Genomic DNA, 22,510 nt, shown 5'->3' with positions numbered 1-22,510 from the left:
TTTCGAAGCACTTTTTCCACTCTGATTTGACACCTCCAAAACATGGTTTTTGTATGCTTCAGCAGCATCTTCTGGCGACGAAAATCGTTGACCACGCATTATTTTCTTGATGTGTGGGAATAAAAAGAAGTCATTGGGTGCCAAGTCAGGGCTGTACGGCGGATGACCCATCAATTCGATGTTTTGGCCGGTCAAAAAGGCGCTGGTTTGAGCCGATGTGTGAGAGCTCGCATTGTCATGGTGCACAATGATTCGTCATCTCTTGTTCGTTTTTCGAATTTCTCCGAAAACTTTAGGCAAACAAATGGTGGTGTACCACTCATAATTGACCGTCCTACGTTGCTCAAATGGAACAGTCGCCACATGACCAGTTTTGTGCTTCTTCCACGAACAACTTTCGTTGGATTTGGCTCGTCTTGGAAGACCCACACTGTCGATTGCTGTTTTGTTTCGGGCTCATACGCATAGATCCATGATTCGTCATCTGTGACGATCTTATAAACGAATTTGTTTTTGAGCGAGCATCGGCCACGATTGAATTCGTTGTACCAGTTTTTCACAGTGCTATAGGATGGTGCTTCATAGCCATACAAAGATTTTAGTTCATCGATGCACTCTTGTCGTGATAATACACGTCGAAAGTTGTGAAAAATGATCGCACGAAAATGTTCACGAGTTAATTCCATTTCTTGGCCGAGATGAATTTTGTAATTCCCTGTAAATAAAACAATTCACGATTAAATGACAAAACGTTCTGAATGATGTTATGCTAAAAAAAGTCAAGAAATATATATAGCAGTCTCCGTACCTCAATTATAATTCCTTCAAACCTCGATGTAATTATGCCAATCCGTTGTATTTACACCAATCGTTTGTTCGAATCGCCCGCAAAGAGAGACTAGCGACTAATATACGAAAAAACACTTCATATGCTCTTTATAATGATAACGCTTTACAGTGCAAAACATTAATCTTTTTGAACGGTTGAACTTTAATATCGTTCCGACTTTTTTAACAGGAATTGGAATTGTATGTACTCCAAGTTAACGTTTGATTCGGACTGGTCCATGTCTACTACTCGCATAAAATGAGTCGATATAAAAATTTTGTCAGTCAGTGTATTGGCAGCATTTTTTTATATGATGCTCACAGTTTGCTTGTGGTTCTTATACATACATAGAACCGATCGAACATGGCCCATTCTCCTTAGCTTATTTTTCATTTTCCGTTTTGCCTAATATGCTTATCTACGTAAAAGTTGATCTTTATTCACCCTGTGAACACTGATTGAATTCTTCTGAAGTATTCAGAGATTAGATAGATGTATTTGACATTAACTGACAATTTTCACGGAATTAAAAAAAAATATTTATTATCATCTTCAAAATAGACACCTGAGCATTCCAATTATCGATCAAATTTTCCATACACTTGTTGAGTTTTGGTGTTTTTGATGTTGGCGCCAGATTGTGGCGAAGTTTCGACGTCGCTTTCTTAGACCTACATTTCGTCACCTGCAAAGATATGTCGGGTGAATTAGGGTTCTCAGCTAGTTTGTCAGACATCTTTTTGTGTATGACTTCCCGACCTCGTTTTTGCAAAGATTCAGGCCTTTTGGTACAAGCCTAGCATCCACAGGATTCATATCGAAAACATTAACCAAAATGTGTTGAAATCTTTAACTATGTCTCGGATGCCAACGCGATGATTCTCAAACGCTGCTTTTTTAATTTTTTCAATGTTATGGTCATTAACAGAGAATGGTACGTGAGTTTTCAAAGACTTCTTGATACTCACTGACATGACTAGACTCCCTTAAGCCTTGCTGCAACATTTTCAGCGATTCCGTAGCCGTGATTTCAATGGATGTTCAATTTTTATATTTTTTTCATGATAAAATCGTCGGACGTACTTTTCGCGTCGCAAGCAAACAGTTGACAAACATATACTATTTTACTTATGGTCATCAAATTTCGCTCGAACTGAAAAAATTACCAATTTAGTAAAAAAAAACTTTCAATAGCGCGCAGTTGGACCCGTTTCATGTTTGATCGGTTGCTTAAAATATAGACAATCTCCTTACCAACGCTGACGGAGGCTCTCCCACTCACAGCGTGAAATTAAAAGTAGCTTGTCGCATATCTAGCAGACACGCCTTATACATATACATAGTACATACATAAACACATAACATCTATAATATTAATTTAAAACTTCAAATAATCCACTTGCATGCACCCACACCATAATTTTTGCGGTGAATGGAGATTTCCTTGAATTTTATTTCAATTAATGACCACTGCTTATGCTCAACGAAAAGGTTTTATCGCTGATTTACTTTTTAGATTTCGAAATTTAGTTTCCTGCCACGCTTAAATATTACTTATATAACGGTAAAATAGGTGAAATAGGTGAAAACCGCAAATGAGCCATAATTTACTTGCAAAGCTTGCGGTTTCGCTTAAATATTATTCGTGCGCTTAATTGCAGGAAATGCGGGAAAATTCGACGATAATTCAATTTAGCTCAATTATTTAGGCGAATGAGTTAATCATATTAGCTGTGGGTTAAAAAGAGGAGGAAAACAAGAAAAAACGTTAACTTCGGAGGCACCGAAGCTATATACCCTTCACAGGTGCATTTCTTTTAGTAATTATGTGTTCAGTTTGTATGGAAGCTATATGCTATAGTAATCCGATCTGAACAATTTTTTCAGAGATTACATTGTTGCCTTAGAAAATAACATATATCAAATTTGGTGAAAATACATTTTCAAATATGTAAGTTTTCCATACAAGAACTTGATTTCGATCGTTCAGTTTGTATGGTAGCTATATGTTATAGTGGTCCGATATCGGCAGTTCCGACAAATGAGCAGCTTCTTGAAGAGAAAATGACGTTTGCAAAATTTCAAAACGATATCTTAAAAACTGAGGGACTAGTTCGAATGTATATACAGACAGACGGACAGACAGACAGACGGACATGACTAAATCGACTCAGCTCAACATACTGATCATTTATATATATACTTTATAAGGTCTCCGACGCTTCTTTCTGGGTGTTACAAACATCGTGACAAACTTAATATACCCTGTTCAGGGTATAAAAATTAAGAGGAGAAATGCAGAGATGAGTGGAAAGGAAGTAGAGAGGAGAGAAAAGCAAGTGTGTGTGGTTAATGAAGTGAGTGATGTCAGGCGGTTCCAGCGCTTTGTTCATGGCAATTGCGACATAAAATATTTTTTTTTTTTGCAATTTAATTACAGTAATCATGCTGTTAAGTGGAAAAATTAAAAATTAATCTCATAATTAATGCGAAAAAATTATGCTTAGTGCCTGTTAGTGCGCATAAATTATGCAAATAAAAATAAATAAATTATTTTTTCCGCTTCAAAATGCGAATAAGTGCATAAAAGGAAAGTGGTGAATATAAAAATAAGTAAAGAAGTGCAAAAAGTGTGAAAAACAACAACAAATACAAGAGAGCCAACGCGTAATTAATTCTAAAAGTGGAACGCTGCCGTCAACGCAGTAAAAATTAATAATGAAATAAAGTGGCCGAGCAGGCAAATAGCAAGAAAAGTGCACAACAAAAGTGTATTCTACACAAGCAACAACAAAAAAGCCAACGAGCGTACAACTAAATAGCAAATAGTGTGATATATATGAGCGCTTGTGTGTGTCTGTTGAGCAGGAGACCGAGCGTAAGCGCTCAGAAAATAGCGTCTTTATTTATTAAAGCCATTTATCTGCATAAATAAATGCAAGCTGGCAACACTAACACAAATTAACGGCTGAAGAAAGTATACAAGCAAACAACAACACAAACAAACACACTTTGCGCACACACACACATAGTAGAGGGCAGCTCAAGAAAGTACAAGTTAAATGAAAGATGCAAAAATAAATACGCCTGAAGGTGTAACAACAACAATAACAAGAACAGCAGCGGCGTCAGCAGTCAGTGTGCTTAAGCGGCGACAACAACACCAACAACTGGAGAGGACTCTGCGTTAAACCTTAATTGCCTTGGCTCGCTTGTCGACGCAGCGCATGTGTGCAGCACATACACATGCGCAAAATACTAATACATAGCTACAAACACACACACAACCATGCTTGACATGCTGTGAGTTCGTTGCACAGCCCGGCTTGGCAGCTGTGTGGTGGCGCAAAGCAAGTTTCTTACAAGCAGCAAAGTTTAAAGACATTCTGTTGATTAAGCGGAAAGTTTAAAAAACAACAACAAAAACAAAAACACACAGCGAAATATTTACAAAGTATGTGTGTAATGTAGTCGGAGACATGTGGCTCTCGCTGTGTCGTTGTTCGTGTGAGTTAGGTCGTCGTAAAACTGCTATTTGTTTGGGTCACTGAGCGCCAACAACAACAATAATAGTAACAACGACAACACACGTATAGGTGACAAATTTAGCAACAACATTTCAACTTTAACCTCGACAAAGTCAAAAGAGCGCCACAAAAATGAACGCAGCACAGAGTGGCGGCCACACGAGCGGCTCGATGGGCAAGAAGGGCTCGCAAATGGAGGTAAATATACCGTTTTACGGTTCACTTTTTTGGTTGGCATGCATGTTTGAGTAAACAAAATGTGTTTTTTTTTTTTGACACACATATGGCTGAGCAATGCTTGGCATAATATTCATATGTGTTTACGGGTAACTATTTAAAAGGTTAGGTCTAACTGGAACTTAAAAAAAAATTACAATTTAAACTAGGCGCAAGAAAACGGAATTGAATTTTCGCTTTCGAGCTTTATTTGTATTAATAAAAAAATATGTTTTCATTTTGATACAAAATGGCGGTCCAGTCTTCGGAATCAGCTTTTTCAAGAGGTTCTCTACGGGCGACGGCATTTAGAGGAACTGGCAATAGCTGAAAGGAAATAAAAATCGTGATCATAATTTTTATTAAACTCGATATTTTTTTCAATTTTTCGTAACATGGCGGACTTTAAAAAAATTAAAAAAAAATTTTAAGATTTGATTTTTGACTGAATAAATTAGCAAAAGATTGTTTCTAAAATAAAAAAAATCAAAAAAGAAGAGTTAAATGTTAATTCATGCTGCACCAAAGCAATAATAACCTTCACAAAAATATTTAATACAGCATAAAGGATGTAAACGGATCTCTATCTGGTTTTGGAGCGGTCGGTTTGTATGGCAGCTATAAGCTATACTTGTCCGATCCAAACAATTTCCTCGGAGCTTGTAGCGCTGTGACAGACAATAGTATTCGAAATTTTTCATGAAAATATATTGTCAAATAAAATAGCTTCCAATACAAAAACTTGATTTTGATCGATCAACTTGTATGACAGCTATATGCTATAGTTGTCCAATCTGGAAAATTTCTTCAGATATTTGGACCATGGTCTTAAACAATAATCTGTTTCGAATTTCGTTAAAATATCTTGCCAAATAAATAACATTTCCAAACAATAACTTAATATTGATTATGAGCAGCTTCTTGTCGAGAAAAGGACGGATACAAAATTGATCAGATCGAGAACTCTTAAGTACGGATAAAATTTTTGTATATCTACAAATCGTCTACGGTCAGCCACAAATTTATACAGCTGGCTAATATCTACTCCAGGCAATTTGCCAGAATCGTAAAGAGGCCTTATCCTAAAAGTCTGGCGAAAGCTGGGCAGTGAAGGAAAAAACGTCTAGATGTTTCCAGCTCATCTTCCGCCCTACAACTTTGACAAGTTGCATCCTCCAAAATCTTACCATGTAAGTGCCAATGGAACAATATCCAGTTTGAACAGATCTATTTGCGAATATGAGAACCTTGCTAAGAGCTGTAGTTTCATAGCCCTTTTGCTATCAACTCTGCGCCAGAAAGCTTTCGCAATCCCACAAGATCAAAGCTTGGAGAGCTCGCGTAAGACCCATAGATCCCGCCATGAACAAGCACTTAAACAAGCAAGTTAGTAAGTGGAAGTAGGCTTAGATAGCGAGAAAATACTCCCCATGACTAGCTTTGAGCTCACTGTCAGCGATCTCAAGGACTATATAGCAAGTCGGCTATCAGATGCATACCTCCTTAAAAGAAGCCACACTTCGTTGGAGTACATCTGCTGCTATCGGACAGTGATCTGCAGTCTGGCAGTCTGAAACCCTTGAGTTTCGGCTCATAAAAGCTTACAGCGTCTCTTCTCCACCGACTCCGTCCCATCCACATATCCCTCGAAGGTGCGAGCACAGAGAAGAAGTCGCTAGGAGAAGGTTTCGCTACGCAGTGGTCCAAGTTATCAGCGAGGCAATTTTCTTTCCAACTTTCCGTCGAGGATGAAGACATCACCATTCCAACAGTGTCAAGTGGAGAGCCTCACAATAAGGGAAGGCGTGCCTCCTATTCAGTTCAGTTTAATTTGGACTGACAGCTAAGTCGATCCTTTCCGCTCACTAGCTATCACTTTGAGGTATCTTTATTAACCAGGAATTTTCCTTTAACCATGATTGTCGGAAATCAATCAAAACCATCCTTTAATTTTTGTTGTTGTAGTTTTATGTTTCGTTTCCAATGAGTTTCATTGTATCATCATATTTTTCCTATCAAAAATTATCTAGCTTAATCTTATCAATTATATAACGTATATAGGACCCTAAAATGTACTTTAAGCCAAAAAAATTCAATTTTCGAAAATCCCACACTGACCTAACCAAGCATTTATATACATACAAAGCAACATATCTTCAACCATAATAATCTCCAATTAAAGTTAAATTAATTTAAATTTTCATTTTGGCGCAAATATTTTCGATAATTCAATGCAGATAAATGTATCTCTATAATTTCAATATACATATGTATGTGCGTGGGCGTGTCTTTATGAGGGCTGTCAGATGAAAGAGATGCCATAACAACACAAAACAATACACGCCATAAAAATGAAAATGAAAACATTTTGCTTCACAGCACAATAGCTAACGAGCACTTTGGCCTAAAACAGCTGAAAATATGCTTAATAACTAACGGTACTACACTTGCAGTAAAAATTTGAATGTGCCGTGGCCGCACTTAAATATAACGAGCGCGTTTATTATAGGCAATTAATGGCAATATTTCACAAAATACAAATATTCACCAGTGATGTGCTTATAAGCAATTTTAGAAGGCAAATTGCATGTCTATGTCTATGTAAGTGTATACGTATGTAATATATTTATATGTATGCATGTGTGCCTGTGAACTTGCATTAGTTTTCCAATGAAATCTATTCAAAGCAGCATTTAAGTACTTGTCTACAACTACAAAATACAAGGAGGCGCAATATTTTTACTTTATTGCCTTCCTTGCTCGCTTGAAATTAATTGAAGCGTGGAAAATTGGCCATAAATGCGATGTAACGCTTGAAAAAACACGAGACAATTGACGCCTAGAGTGTTCAGTGAGGCAAAAAAAATATTTTTTGTTGTTGTGCAGTAATTAAAATTTCATTACAGCGCAGATATTTCAGCACTGTTGTCTTCAAATAGATTGCTCTATCAAGTAAAATGACTCAGATTGACAGCTTGAGGATGTATGTATATATGAAATGAGCGAGAGATTTTTTTTATTTACGATTGAGAGTGAAGCAATATAATATATGCTCGCGATATTTAAAAATAATTTTTAATAATAAATTTGTAGCTAAAAGAAAAAGTCATAATTTGCTTGCATTGCTATGAGAAAGTTCTCTAACTAATAATATATCGCCTCACAAGGCTTAGAACAGAGACACGAAAGAAAACGAAAATGTTAAAAGTACCAAATTTTTTTGGTATTATATGATATTATCCGTATACAAATATTAATATGCTGTTATTTTATTCACTTAAAAGTATTTAATATGGTTTTAGACGGGCTAAGAAGAAATTGAAAGCGTACTTTAATTATATCTACGTCGTGACTGCAAATAAAGTTTCTTATATCCTAAACTCTCATATCCTAAACTCATATACCCCAAGCACGTTTACCCTAAACTCTTATACTCTAAGCTCTTATACCCAAAAACGAAAGGTTGGAGTTTGTAGTGAAAGTAAAATGGCGATTTATTTCTCGACATAGTAACCTCTTAACTCAATAAACCTGATTAAACCATAATCTAACTTTTTCAAAACAGTCTGAAAAAAATGTTTTCAGGAGGCTTGCGAAGTAGAGGTGGATGTTGAGCAATACCAAAAGCTCCGTCGGGATCGAGAAGGACCTCCCCAAGTCGTTCGATACCAAACGAGGTTTCAGACAAGGCGACTCTCTTTCATGCGACTTCTTCAATCTTCTTCTGGAGAAAATAATTTGAGTTGCAAATCTGAATAAAGAAGACATAATTTTCTACAAGAGTGTACAACTGCTAGCGTACATCGATATCATTAGCGCAGCCGTTAGCTCTACTTTCTCCAAAATGGTCAATGACGCGAAGCAAATGATCTGCTTTCTTGCTACCAGTATTAACATCAACAATGTCAGGTGCTACTTCGGACTAAGTAGGGAATTGAAAAGTAAAGTCCTCTCTCAACGAACAAAGACCAAACTCTACAAGTCACTCATCATTCTCAACCTGTTATACGGAGCAAAGGCATGAACGATGACAACATCTGATGAGTCGAGGTTCTGTGATGGTTCTTTGCGCATTGGCAACGGTGAGTACCGAATTCGATGGAACGAGATATGCGACGACATTGTCATACCTGTCGTTCAGAGAATTAAGAGACAGCGTCTACGCTGGCTAAGTCATGTGGTCCGAATAAATAAACACACCAGCTCTGAGCGTATGCGAGGAAACGATTTCCACCCTTTTGTTAGCAAAGAGGACCGACCGCGCTTTATTTGAAGTTGGCTCGACTGGTGGATTTCACTATTCCGCATATTCCTTTTATTCCAGCGTGTACCTGTGCCTCTATAGACATTTCAGTGACGGTCACAAAAAGATGCAGAAACTATTTCGGATTGCACTTCTAAATATAAAATACTACCGTAAAGGGGTATTACGTCGTCCATGTCGTCCGAAGTGAGCTTTATCAAGCCCACATATTTGATACATACTATGAACCACTTGATACCTTCACATGCCTGCTACCTTAGCTTTCTCACGCTCGTTCAATCTGTAGTCTCTCAATGCGAACTCGATAAATTTTGTTATTTTACCCAACGTGGTAGTCATTTCGGCGAACCTTGATGTAGCTCAAGAAAAACCGACCGGTGTCAACGATGAAACTTGTTAAACCAATCTTTGACGGTTGCCATCGCAAGAAAGTTGTCGCCGTATAGAGTATCTGAGTACCTTTGATTTCATTGCGCGATTTCCCTACCAAAACCTAGAATAGTATCACTGATCGATCATGTGTTTCTTTTTCTTTTTTTTTAAGTTTTCGAAAACAATCGATTCCACTCACGATGAAAACAAAGCTGAAAATCCGATTTGGCCGAAATTTTGACGGTAGTCGTCTAGATGAATTTATTACTGGCATCGTTCCCGATACTGGTGCCATCAGTGGTCAGGTTAAATACTTATTGGAGCGCTCTTGTTTAACAAAAACTACCGTAAAGACCGTTGCCTACATTCAGGCGGCAAGCAACATTAAGTTGAGGAATTAGTTTCAAGCACAGAGGAACTAAAACACTATTAATAAAAAAGAACGTTGCACAGATTATAACTGTATAGTGCTAACTTCTAATTTAGTCTCCATAAAACTCGTAACTGATTTGGCCTTTTCGACGAGGTAAAAAATATGTCTTTCAAGATGAGATTTCTAATAATATTATTTTTTCCTTTCTTCTCTTCAAAACCCAATACAATGAAATACAGGACTATAAATATCCACTTTCAGTTAAGCAAACAAAATTTCCGTTATGCAGATTTCGAAATGAGCAAAAAAATCTAATTTTATGCCGCTGAAAGAATAACACTAAATTTTCGACTTGAAAGTTTTGCGAAACCGCCATAAACTCGAGCTCAGCGGTCAGCGAAACCGACCACGCGCAGCTCATCGCGGACGGACATGCGTGAAATGGGGAGCGAATGCCAGTGGTAACCACAACTATGGCGGCGGCTGCAAGCACACTTGGCAGCGAATGCGTGGAACACAATTAAACAAAGTCGAAACTGCAATAAATTACTTTTCAAGCTGAAGCACAGCAACAACAACGCTGCAACAACACAACACGCAGGGGCGCAGAGAAGCAACGGCAGACAAGGCAGCGAAAAAATTGGCGTGAATAAAAATGCCAAGAGCAAACAAAAACCGTAGCAGCAACAACAAAGCGGCACTTCAACAACGCCGCAAGCTCCAGCTCCAGCTCCAGCGCCGACTTCGAAACTCAGGCACAAATTCAATTAACCCACTTCTGTCGCATGCAGCGCCGGATACAAATGCCCGCCAACCAAAAGCGCACGTTTCAAGCGCGGTAGTGCTGTGCGCCAGCAACAACAACAACGACAGTAACAAAGCGAGTGGAAATCACAGAATATGCGAGAAATTAACAGCGGAGACAGTTTTCGCTGCTTCTTCTTCCACCAGCTGCGCACTTTTTTAATAGCGAAACTTTTAATTGGATATTATTAAGGCGCGTGAGTGGGCGTGGCAGTTGCTCGGCAGCGTGAAATGTGGCAAAGCCAAGTGGCAAGCCACTTTTTATGCCACACAACAACTTCGCTCGGCGTCCTCTACATAAATAAGAGCTCGTTATGCGGTGTCGGTGGAGAGTTCGCAGCCGTTAATGCGCAGCCGAATGGCGGAAAGTGTCAAGCGGAAAATTTGACAGTTGGTCAGCCGATGACGCACGCCGCAGCAGTAAAAAGCGTGGCAATTATGTTGCAAAATAATTTGTTGTAGGAATTAGGTGTGAAATTGGTTCATTTTTGCTGAGTTGTGTAAGCGGTCCATATTTGAAGTTTAATCCTTCACTCTTCACTTAAAGGGAACTCAACATAGAATTTGTTGAACTGATCATTTTTCTGTTTATTATAGGTTATAGGTCATTTTATTTTGGGTATAATTGACCTAATTGGGGGTAGCTTTAGTAACCTGTATCTCGCAAAAACATACTAAATACTCTGGAGAGGTTGATGGGCTGGTTCATAAGTAGGCGTATTCCGAAGTACCATTTATCAGGAACGCAACCTGCTCACTGCAAAGGTAAGTCAGTGGATACTGCCCTGCAAACTATCGGATATTGACGGATACAGTGAAATATCTAGGGCTCATCCTGGATGCCGAATATCGAAGAGAGAGCAAAAAGGCATTGATTGCCTTTTACTGATTTAGAGGAGCTATTGGAGTCTCTTACCGAAAGTGGTCCATAAACCACCATAGTCGAGCGCATTATGTTCTGTTGGGTTTTTATGTGTTGAAGGGCTCCAAAGAAGACCATACTAGCAAAGAAACTCAGGAGCGTTCAACGGGCGGCGCTCATCAGCATGTGGGGTGCACTAAGATCCACTCCAACCATGGCACTTAACGATATCTTGCACATTGTACTCGTAGACATTGTCGGCAGGTGTATGGCTTCAGACTCAGAAAATCTGTGTTCCTAAAAGAACACTTTGACTTCATAACATCATGGAGTCGCCAAAACGAACTCTGGCGACTCCTTCTCTGTCCATATACCTGCGAGAGAATTGTGGGGGAAAAGAAGCCGTTGGAGAAGAGGAGCAAAGTTTAGGGGAAAATTAGTGGAGGAGTTTAGTTTCAAGAGATAGTTATATATCAAGTCCAGATTAAAACTTCCTAACTAATGAAGTGTCCAAGCGGAGGTTGCAGCCATTGCAGCTTCCGTCAAAGAAGTGACCAACTACTCTGATAACAGACCTGTGATATTAGCCTTGAACTCATTAACAGTGCGTTCAGGGTTGGTCAAGAAGTGCCTAACCTCGCTTTCAATAGCATTGAGTGCATTGAGACTGGTAAGGGAACCCGGCCACAGCGGAATCGCAGAAAATTGTGAGTTGTGCCACCATCGGTATATGCGCTGTTGCAAAAGCCTTTTGGTCCAAAATCGATCGCGAAAGATCTAGTGATCTCTTTGCCCTCCGTAAAGCTAGCCTCACCCTAGTTGTGGGGCTTCTAACAGTCCTTTGCCCTATTGACGTCCATGCTGTAAGGTTTACAATCATAACAGACGCCATCTTCAGAAGCTGTAAGGCAGAAGATGAGGTGGAAACAACTCAACACTTCCTTCTTGACTGTCCCGCGTTTGGTAGGACAAGGCTTAAGTACTTGGGAGCACATACCTTTAGAACTTCTGTGCAAATTTTGATTAGCTACTAATCGTTTTGCTAGTTTATAAGTTCGAACACATGAGTTCTTCTTTTCTATGGCTTCACAGAGGACTACAAATCGCAATCCATGTGCGATTTCTTTGGATCAGCAACCTAAACTAACCTAACCTATCTCGCATTGTTTTCACGATCCAAGATCAAGTTTCACGATCCAGGATTGGAGAGGAATTGTGATCCGCCAGAGCAACACCTGATGTGATATGAATACATCTTATAATCTAGACAGGGCACCACTAACAGCAAAGTTAGTTAGCGAATGATAGCTTTTGAAAATCAAATCGAAATAAGTTAACCTGGTAGGCCAATATGACTTAGACCAGTTTTGTCCTTTGCGAAACCAGATGGAGTTCAGTTGCTAGAACTAAGGGGAGTAGTCATCCTTCTTGATGCCTGCACTTGAAGCGAATTTTCACCTTTTCCAGTATACTCGTATCATATCGTGTGGACCCCAGACGCTTACATTGCAGTCTTGCCAATATAGGACAAGTGCTCAAGAGATGCTCCATTGTTTTCCTGGTGCCCTGCTCTAGATATTTCCTGCCGTCTTCTCATTCTGTCAGCACCATTCCTACGTGCGTTTGTCGCTAAAAGACAGTGACCATTTAGTATTCCCATCATGTCCCTACAGTCTCTTCTATCGAGTGCCAATAGAAATTTGGTATTTTTGCACATGACTTTTGCAGTTTTGCTTTCCAGCTAGCTCATTCCATCGGATTTTGATTTTCGTTACCATGCGTCTGTCTAGATCGTCGTATAGACAATGCATGGGTTTCCCAATGCTGATCACATTGATGCCTTTGTGGCCTGACACCCATCAGAAGATGCTTCCCGAGACACTTGCGATACGAATAGTAGGTGTATGACTTTACAAATTCATATTTCCATGCAGCCTAAATATGGGCAACACTTAAAAACTTATTTATACATAACGACTAAATAATTTAGCAAGCCCTTCGGCGTTAGTTCTGATATAAAATCCTGAGAAACGTATTTTATACAAAAAACGAGTCATTTGGACAACAGTCCACAATGCTAATGAGAAGTAAAATTTTGATCTAATTAAAATGTCACCAATAAGACTAAGATTAGATCAATGTAGACACAAAACCAAATTCAGTCCCACCCACAGCAAACTAGTCACCAACAGTAGCAATCAAAAATCATCGTACCCCAAACCACTACCTCACCTCCAGCAGTGTCACTACTAGCTACTAGAGCGAGGTCACGGTGCTGAAATATTTACAACTTTGTTGTTGTTAAATTTATGACCTGTTAAATTTGTGCGCAAATGAATTATTGACGAGCGAAAATGTTGGTAGATTCATTGGGATTCAGCGGTTAAAACGCTTCAAACTTTCGCCAAGATTTCGCAGCAGAAACGACGACGGCGTGCAAAGAGTATTAATAAAATTGCTCATTTAATAAACTGTCAAATGCGAAACATTGCTTGCGCAGCAATAAAGAGCAGAAACAACAACTGCTGACCACCCAAACGGCGAGAAGGAGTGACCGCTGAGCGGGCGTCTTTGGCAACACGTAGCATAAATGACGGGCAAAATTAATGAGGCCGAAAATTTTTGTTGATAAGTGTAAGTATGTACGTGGAGCTACACAGTTTGCATACCATTTTTATATATGACAATTAATAAGGAGCGAAAAAAGGCTGTCATAACTGTCTGAAGGTGTTTCGAGGCGTTTCATTAGCCTTTTGGATTAAGTGACTATTGAAATTTTATTTAATGTTTAAGCAAAATATTTTATTTGTCAGCAATTTTTATGCAGGGAAAATAGCTGGTATATTAAACAGTGGCTGCTGTTATATTTTGAAGCATTTACTAAGGGATTATGACAAAGTCAATATTCTGCATTCAAAAACTACGAAATAAACATTTAACCATCCAAAATTGAACAATTCAAAGTTTCATAACTTCAAAATTGATGAGAGTAAAACAAAATATTTGTTGAGAAATAATTTTAGAGATAAGCAGTCTGATGCACTGGTCAGCCAAGTTACCTGAATCAGAACGACATCGGCTTCGTCTTGCTTTAGTCGAAGCAGTAAATTGGCGAAGGGCGCCTTCGCATGTTGGAAGTTAATCTGAAGAAATCTCTATCTTTAGACTCTATTTCAGAAGCGCTAGTTCAGCGTCTACATCGTGCTCGACCCCCACCCCCTCAAACAGCTGTTCGAAGCTAAGGATGGAGTCGCCGATTGATAAAGCGCCGCTAGAACTCGCAACGTCCGAGAGACTCGGGTGGTTTTCCATGATAGTTTAACCAACACCACATGTCGTACTTATCGCATCTGCAGCTGGAGCGCCATCAGCTTTTTCAAATGTCAGGAGTATCATAAGAACCACCCTTTCGAGCCCATAGCTTAAGGCTCCTTCGGTTTTACTGTTCGGAATCCACATTTAGCATAATCACCGCTTGCCGAAATGGTTCTTAGGTTCTCTCTAGCCCCTCAGTCATAAGTGGTAGTGAGGGGTTACCACATCTGGAGATTTCCTCAATCTCAATCACTGAGGAAGGTTCGGCTGGCAGCCAGTAGCTCAGATACCTGACGAGCATGCTTATTACCGTAGCGTTCCACGATTTTTTGCCGCCAAGTGGCGGTCTGCCTTCAGCTTGCTCGCTAGTGCTGACTTGCTTCTGTCCCCTGTAAAGCCTTTCATAATTCTAGCAAAGGCTTCCCTTTTCCTGCAAACTCATAGATTTTACGATTTTCGACGATTCCGTTATGGCCTGGTATCTAGACAAGTTTAATGTAGTAAGTAGCTTGATGCTACTGGCATTGAAGTCATGGCCTCCTTGACTAGCTCCCTATCAGCGAGCTCAAGAACTGTATAGCAGCTCTAATGTTAGAGCAGATGCATTCTTCTTGAAAGAAGTCGAACTTCGCAGAAGCATATCTGCTGGTACCTTGATGGCTACTGCTTCCGCTTGAAAGAAGACGGGCAGTCTGAATCTAAACTTAGTTGAAGGAACCATTGTTGCCAGAAGAATCCCACTCCAACCTTTCGCTTCAGCTGCGATCCAACCTGCGCCTTTTCTCCAGCGACTCCACTCCATCCATATATCCATCATAGGGATGTGCGCGGAGAAGATGTCATTAAGAGCAGGCTTAGCGGATGGTTTTTGGTGATGCAAAGTGGCGCACTTGCAATAACGTCAAGGGAAAACGGTTGTAGTAGAATCTAGTTGAGCCTGCGCAAGCACTTTTCAAGCCAGGATTTATGGTGAGGAAGATTTTACTACATATTTTTTTCTTAATTCTGTTGAGATGAAACCTCGAGTATTTACCATACTACGATTGCTAATAATTGGCAACAACAGAAAATGAAAAAAATTGCATTTGCAGCGCCTTGGAGAGCTGCACCACAGCTCTACTGCTGATTCAAGGTCGTCTAACTGTAATAACTGTTTGTTTATTTTCGAAAGAGTACAGACTTAAGCAAAATAAACACTTTTCTTCTTCTTTTTATTTATTTCCTCCAGTTGCATGCAACATCATTTCTCTGCACTCTCTGCAACTATTTACATTTAATTTCACTTTTCGCCACAAAAGAGAGAAAGAGGAAGATAAAAGCAGCTCATGACAACATTCCCTAAAATGTCTTTCCTCAGTAGATAACATTCTCTTTCAACAAATTTCCACTTTATGCTTCTTTAGTGGCACAACTTGACGCAGGAGTCACGCAGGTGTCATTTAGCTTGTCAGCAGAGGACAAGTTGTGGCGCTTGCACTTCACTAAACTGATTAAGCAAACGAATTATTTAGCAAACCGCAGATTAATCGGATACAATTTTATTTTGTATGCAAAAAAGTACTCGAAGACTCTCTTCAATGCATATGTGTGTGTCGAAAGCATGTGTACGAGTCACTCACAGTGTGACAAGCACTCATGAATACTTTCTAACCACACTTCAAGCCGCCAAAAAACTGCACGAAACACATGAAATACAGAAACCCAAAACAACAACAAATTTTAGAACTTTCGCTTTCCATCACTTTCAGGCAACTTTCCAAGAATTTTGCATTTCGCTGACATTTCCGGTTTGGCTGCACGTCTCTGTGCCACTCACATATACACACATAATTGCGAGCATAAATAATTTTCGCACTTTTCTTCGCATTTCATATAGTAGCGCGCGGGGTAAGCACTAGCTCCGGGGAATCGCAAAAAATTAGCTTCTCTCGCTGCGCTTGCCACATGTCGTTTGCGTTTGCTCTTGGCACAGAGCATTGCATGGCAATTTATTTGCCACATGCCGCATGGCACATGAGGCTCCCACATTTAACTTATGTTTACAGCTCGTTTGCTGCGCTGTGCATTCCCTTGGATAATTTGTGAAAATTTCCGAGTTAGTCTTCTTGGCAAGTAAGCAAGTGCACGTGGAGGAAGGAGAAAAAAGGAAACTTACATTTGTTGTTGGTAATTTCTTGCTGTCTAGTGGTTAATGGTGCAACAAGGTATGTGACCACAGACAAAATTTTGAGAAACAATTTAGCCAAGCCGGAGACCAATGGGTATATTAACTGTTTTATGTTATTTATGTATAGTGAAAGACTTTATTTTTTTCTCATTTCTTGACAAGTCAATTGAAAAGTCCCCAGCCTACCGTAGTAAGATACATATTGGAAAATTCGTTTAACTTTTATTCAACACTTCAAGGGTGATACACTGATTATAGCGACCTTTAAACTATTCGATATAATTTTTGTAGTACGATTTGTCCTTTGCTTCAAAAAATGCCTAATTTTTGGCTATCACCTCTTCATTCAACGAGATTTTATTCCTAGCGAGCATTCTTTTGATATATGAGACTAGAAAATAGTCGTTAGGGGACAGATCTGGATTATTTCAGGTGTATCCCAAAATACAGATGCCATAACCTTGCGCGCCGACTGCTGCGTTGTTCCACGTCTTAACTTAGCATACCATTTCTTGGGCACAGAAATAGCAATGCATGTCGAGCAAGTCAGGGATTGTCACCACTGAGACTCAGCTATTTATATACGATGTTTGTCGGCTAGGTCAACTGCTGCACAGTTACCAGAAATATCACTATGACCTGGAAATAGGATGTTAGATGAACTAAGAGATAAAGGCACTCATGCACTATCTTTGACGAAACCCTAGGAGACTTTTGTGATCTCAAAGCCACCTGGCTGCCTGTATATATACTGAAATATGTATATTCCTTGTAGTGAACACGCTCCTTGTCAGAACAAGAAGGCTTTCTTTAATTGCTGTGATCTCAGCTTGAAAGAAACTGTAAAGATCTAGTAGTCGGAAGGCGATTCTGGTAACTAATTTTGCTGAAAAGACAACACTTCACACTCATCTATCTAGTTTGGCCCCATAAGTAAGAAAAAATTTTCAAACTAGACAAAATCCTCTAGACAACTTATATTAAATCCACGCTTTACTTTTGTGTTAACCTTTTAAAATAAAATTCGAAAATATATTGACTAAAGTCGAATCTACCATATGATCGGTTTTCAATCATTAGAAGAACTCGCTATGGCAATGACAGAATTACGGGACATGTAAAACTTTGCTCAGCTACTTTTCTTACTACAAAGGCAACAATGTACCCTGCAATAACTCAGGATGGCGCGCGAAGTTATGGACTATAAAGGACCTTCCTGCTCTGCCACACATATGCTATCTTATTAGAAAATTATTCATTCCAGCCTGAAGGCTTGAAGTCGGGATTGTCTCAATAATCGATTTACTGGACTGCTTCCATTCAGTCAGTTATCTGGATGCTGTTTTATATACCTCTTGCTTTACATAATTCCATAAAAAAAGTCAGGTGCAGTCGGATCAGGTGACCTTAAGGGTCAAAGGAAAGTGAAGTGGCGCCGATAAGTTGCGGGTTGAACTTTTCCCTTTTCGGGGGAAACTCTTGAAGACCCCACTCCAATGGAAGGACCAGGTGGAGAAGGACCAGCATATGCGCTTGGAATATACTTCGTAGCGAATAGTCTCAAAAAACGACTGACGCGCTGTTGTATAACTCGGCTATAATCGCGTAAGCGGTGTCTACGCCAATTAAGAAGAAGAAGAAGACGACGCAACAGCCGGCGATTTCTTCTTAGTTTGGTTAGGTTAATCTGGTAGGCCTTGCATAGACCAGTTTTGGTCCTTTACGATACCAAATGGTGTACAGTTACTGCATTGTTTCTTGAACAGGAACATACGGATCGCGATGGAACTGACTTCTTGTAATACTTTCATATTCAGCAAACAAGCTCACCGACCTTATTCCATCTGAATTCCCTTTGGACGAATAACCTGCCAAATAAAACCAAAAGTAAGGTATTTACTCACACAGAAAAAAATTATTGCGGTTTGTTTTTGTTAGATGATTCGTGCGCCACCCGGTATCTTTCTGGTTGTTCCAAAGCACTGATTCTGGGCGGGATTATAAATTAGTTATCCACACTCGGCCATTGACATGGAAAGATCTCCAGTGGAGCAAGGCTTTTTAACTTAATTTTCTGAATAAATTAATTTTTGTGTTTTCTGTTTTTTTTTTGTAAGGAACTACATCGGAGTCGTTTTAATAATCTTATACAAGATTCCTTAGCACTGATCTACTAACCTTAAATAATTTTTTTTTATCCAAAATGGCTCCATGAAAAACATTTGAAATGCTCCAGCTCACAAATGCAAAAAAAATACATTTCTAGTGACTGTGAAATATGGCTGTGGCGCTTGCTACTTACTTTATTATGTAAGCCCTATCTACAACTACAACATGGTGCATTTATGTGTGTGTATATGTGCAAAAATGTCGTTCATCAATTTGCTTTTTAATTAGATTTACCGCATGATGAATGCCGCTGAAAGTGTTTTGCATAATTTAGATGTTGACAACAACACTAACAATAACAACATGTCATAGATATTTATATGTACATACACACATAACCACAAAAGGTTCATTATTTCGAAGCTGTCACGAGCAATCGACATCAGCGACGCGGCTTCAACGCTGTTTACATATACACATGTATGTATATGTGTGGAAGGGTGTTATTGTGCAGTTATTTTGAAAAATTATAAACATATGTTGACAAATGCGTCAGGAGATAACAGCCATAGGTATATGCTATATGTGTGTGTGTGTAGGTGTGCGCACACAGCGAATTGTTATCTCCAAATTTGCATATGCGCAAAAATACGCGCGTTGATTTGGCCCTAGGAAGGCAAAGTGACAATACGTGATGAATTTCTGTAAACAGTGATGCCATTTGATAAACAAAATATTATTCTCTATGGAAATTTTCCGTGTTTATTTGGTGTGTGTGCAAAAATATGTTATGAAAAACAGAGAGGCAATGAAATTACATTTTAATTACGATTTTCATCATATACAATTTTTTAGCCACCTTAGTAAAATTGATGAACTGCAACGAAAAATCGTTACGTAACGAAATTGTGACACGCTTGTAGAATATAGAGTAGCTACATAGTGAACGCTGAAGCAATTGCAAATATTTGTTTTAATTGTTTGATGTCATAAGCCACTGCCGTGAAAGAAAAACATTAGAAGAATGCCACCTGTTTGAAATTTTTCCGTCAATGGAAATTATTTGGTTAAAAATTAAGTAATGAAAGACTTTGAACATGATGTACATTTTAAATAAATTTCATGTTACATATGACTAGTGTTGCCACCCTTTGGAAAAATTTCAGCTAATAGAAAACGTAAGGGTCAAAATTAAGTTCATTAAATTGAAAGAGAGGCAAACATTTTAAATAGATTTCATATTATGCCGAGAGTTGCCACCCTTTTGAAATTTTTCCTCCAATAGAAATTGTAAAATTCTAAACTAAGTAATGAAACAGTTTAAACATAATAAACATTTTAAATAAATTTAATAATAAATATGACTAGTGTTGCCACACTTTTGAAAAATGTATTTACTGTAAATTGTAAAGTTCAAAACTACAAATATTTGCAGGAAATTCAATTCACAAAAATTATTAAAATAAAATTAGTTAGAAATTAGCACTTTCCACACTTTAATGAGTTCTGCTCATTTCTATTATAATTACTAATATTTACTTATAGCTGTTAAATTATGATTGCGATTAGTAATCGGTTAGATTATTTTCTAAAAAGAATCGTAATGATTATTTAATTGTGCGTTTGAAATATTGGGATTACGTAATGATTACGATTATAAAGAATCAAAAAATAATAAGGATTATTATAAATTAATGAAAATAATCAAAAATAATCAAAATAAATAATTGATTCTTTTTGATTATTTTTGATTACTTTCAAACCAAAATATCAAACAACTTTTCTCTTTAAATTTTAAGAAATTTTTTTATTAACATTTTTTAAATTGTTTTTTGTATACTCTGAGCCTCAGATTCTGAGATATATGCATTTATATGTATATATGTATATATATTATATTATTATAAATATTATTATTGATGATATTTTTGCTATTATTAATAGCAATTCAGCCATTCAATTTAATCAGCCCCATCGCGAAATTTCCCAGTTCTGATCATCAGAATAAGCTTCAATGAGCGTAGCTGATATTTACACCTGTATGAAAAACAACAATGCTGAAGGGAGTAGTGTTAGAATTCAAGAACGGTTGTTAACTTGTTGGTACGCTTACGTTAACAAGTCAAACAAGAGCTTATAAAGTGCAATCATATAACCTATACTTCATACTTCACGTGTCAGTCAGTTGTTATTAATTGTGTTTTGTGAAGATAACATGTCACAAACTGATCAATTGGTTTTTGGAGAAAGCGACTTCTCAAATGATGATGAAATTTTGGACAAGAATTACGTGCCAAGTCCCCGCACGGGGAGAAGGGTCTTCAAAAAAAAATCTGGAAGCTCTATAAAAAACCAGTCTTTTGAGGTGTCTGGAAAAACTATTTTCAACGCGAGATTTTATACGGATATTGTAAAAGTTAGTTTTTATGTGCATATGGTTCAAATTACTTAGGGTTGGTTTAGTATTGTTAGTTTTAAAATGTAAATTGTTGTGTTTTGGTTTGGTGAACTTTGAAAATTATATTCATATACATATGAATTCACAGATTTCTGATCAGAATAAGATGTCGACAATTGCAAAATGTGTCGGATGTGATCGGAAGATAAGAGCTACTGGTGACGTGACCTCCAATTTTGTGAAGCATTTACGGGTCAAACATAGCGAATTGTATGCGGAATACAAAAGTTTGAAGTCGGGCAGCCCTTATGGCAATTCTGCGCAAGCTGCCTTCGATAGAAAGCTTTTGCATGCTATTGTTGATGGAGCACTGCCTGTCTCAATTTTAGAAAGAAGGTCTTTCTATAGACCTCTTGCAGACCAGTGGCATGAAGATAATGAGCAGGCAAGCAGCTGTAAAAAAATTGAAGGAGCATTATGGTGAAGTGGTACACAAAATCAAGTCGGAAATGGCCTCCGTAAAACACTTCTGTACAACCGGGGATATTTGGTCTGGGAACCACCGGAGCTTTTTGGGGTATACTTGCCATTGGCTCACAGAGAACCTGGAACGCAAGTCGGCTGCTCTTGCTTGCAGGAGAATATTCGGCGTGCACTCAGCTGAAAAAATTGCGCAAATCATTGCCGAAATTAATGCCGGCTTTGGTCTAAGCCCGTCCAATGTTATTATGACGGTGACAGACAATGGATCCAATTTTGTTAAGGCTTTCAAGGAGTACGGGTGTACGGAAACTGAAACTTCTCATGAAGATGAAAGCGAAAACGATTTGCCAGTTTTCCAAAACGAGCTGCTGCTGCCAAAGCATCTGCGATGTTGCAGCCACAAGTGAGCAGGCTTTGTATATCCAACATTCGATGGTAACTGAAAATTGTTAACGATTTTGTTGAACTACAATGTACTAAAGACAAGTGCTAGTGATCGTCCGGCTTTTTTGACCCATCACTTTTTCTGCTACTTAAATGACAATTCAAGAACAGACGACACTTGGGTAAAACATTGCAGTCTAAAAGAAGCTTTTGTTGCCTTTAATACTCCCCTGACACCCTCAGCACCAGTAGAGAGGCTATTTTCCTTTGCGGGGATAGTGAACAGTCCACGGCGCCTGTCAATGTCGGACTTATCATTTGAGAAATTGGTGTTATTGAAAGCAAATTCTAAATGGAGTTAATGTATATTTTTCTTGTTATTTTGTTATAAATGAATTTTGTTATTT

The 22,510-nt window shown here is 38.4% G+C and overlaps 1 protein-coding gene across 3 annotated transcripts in view; it reads left to right on the top strand.

The window, feature by feature from the left end:
• LOC126759050 (inactive dipeptidyl peptidase 10) overlaps positions 1-22,510 on the top strand; it is a 380,650-nt gene that overhangs the window by 218,149 nt on the left and 139,991 nt on the right. For 2 of the 3 annotated variants that reach the window (XM_050473625.1, XM_050473626.1), the window contains exon 2: positions 3,270-4,554. The exons of the other annotated variant lie outside the window; for it this stretch is intronic. In XM_050473625.1, the coding sequence (XP_050329582.1) occupies positions 4,489-4,554 (66 nt within the window). In that variant the 5' untranslated portion in view covers positions 3,270-4,488. The remainder of the gene's footprint in view (positions 1-3,269; positions 4,555-22,510) is intronic. 3 annotated transcript variants of the gene reach the window in all.

Source organism: Bactrocera neohumeralis, chromosome 5 (genome assembly GCF_024586455.1).
Source record: "Bactrocera neohumeralis isolate Rockhampton chromosome 5, APGP_CSIRO_Bneo_wtdbg2-racon-allhic-juicebox.fasta_v2, whole genome shotgun sequence".
NCBI lineage: Eukaryota > Metazoa > Arthropoda > Insecta > Diptera > Tephritidae > Bactrocera > Bactrocera neohumeralis.
The sequence above is the reverse complement of the archived record's forward strand: the minus strand, read 5'-3'. Positions and strand labels throughout refer to the sequence as shown.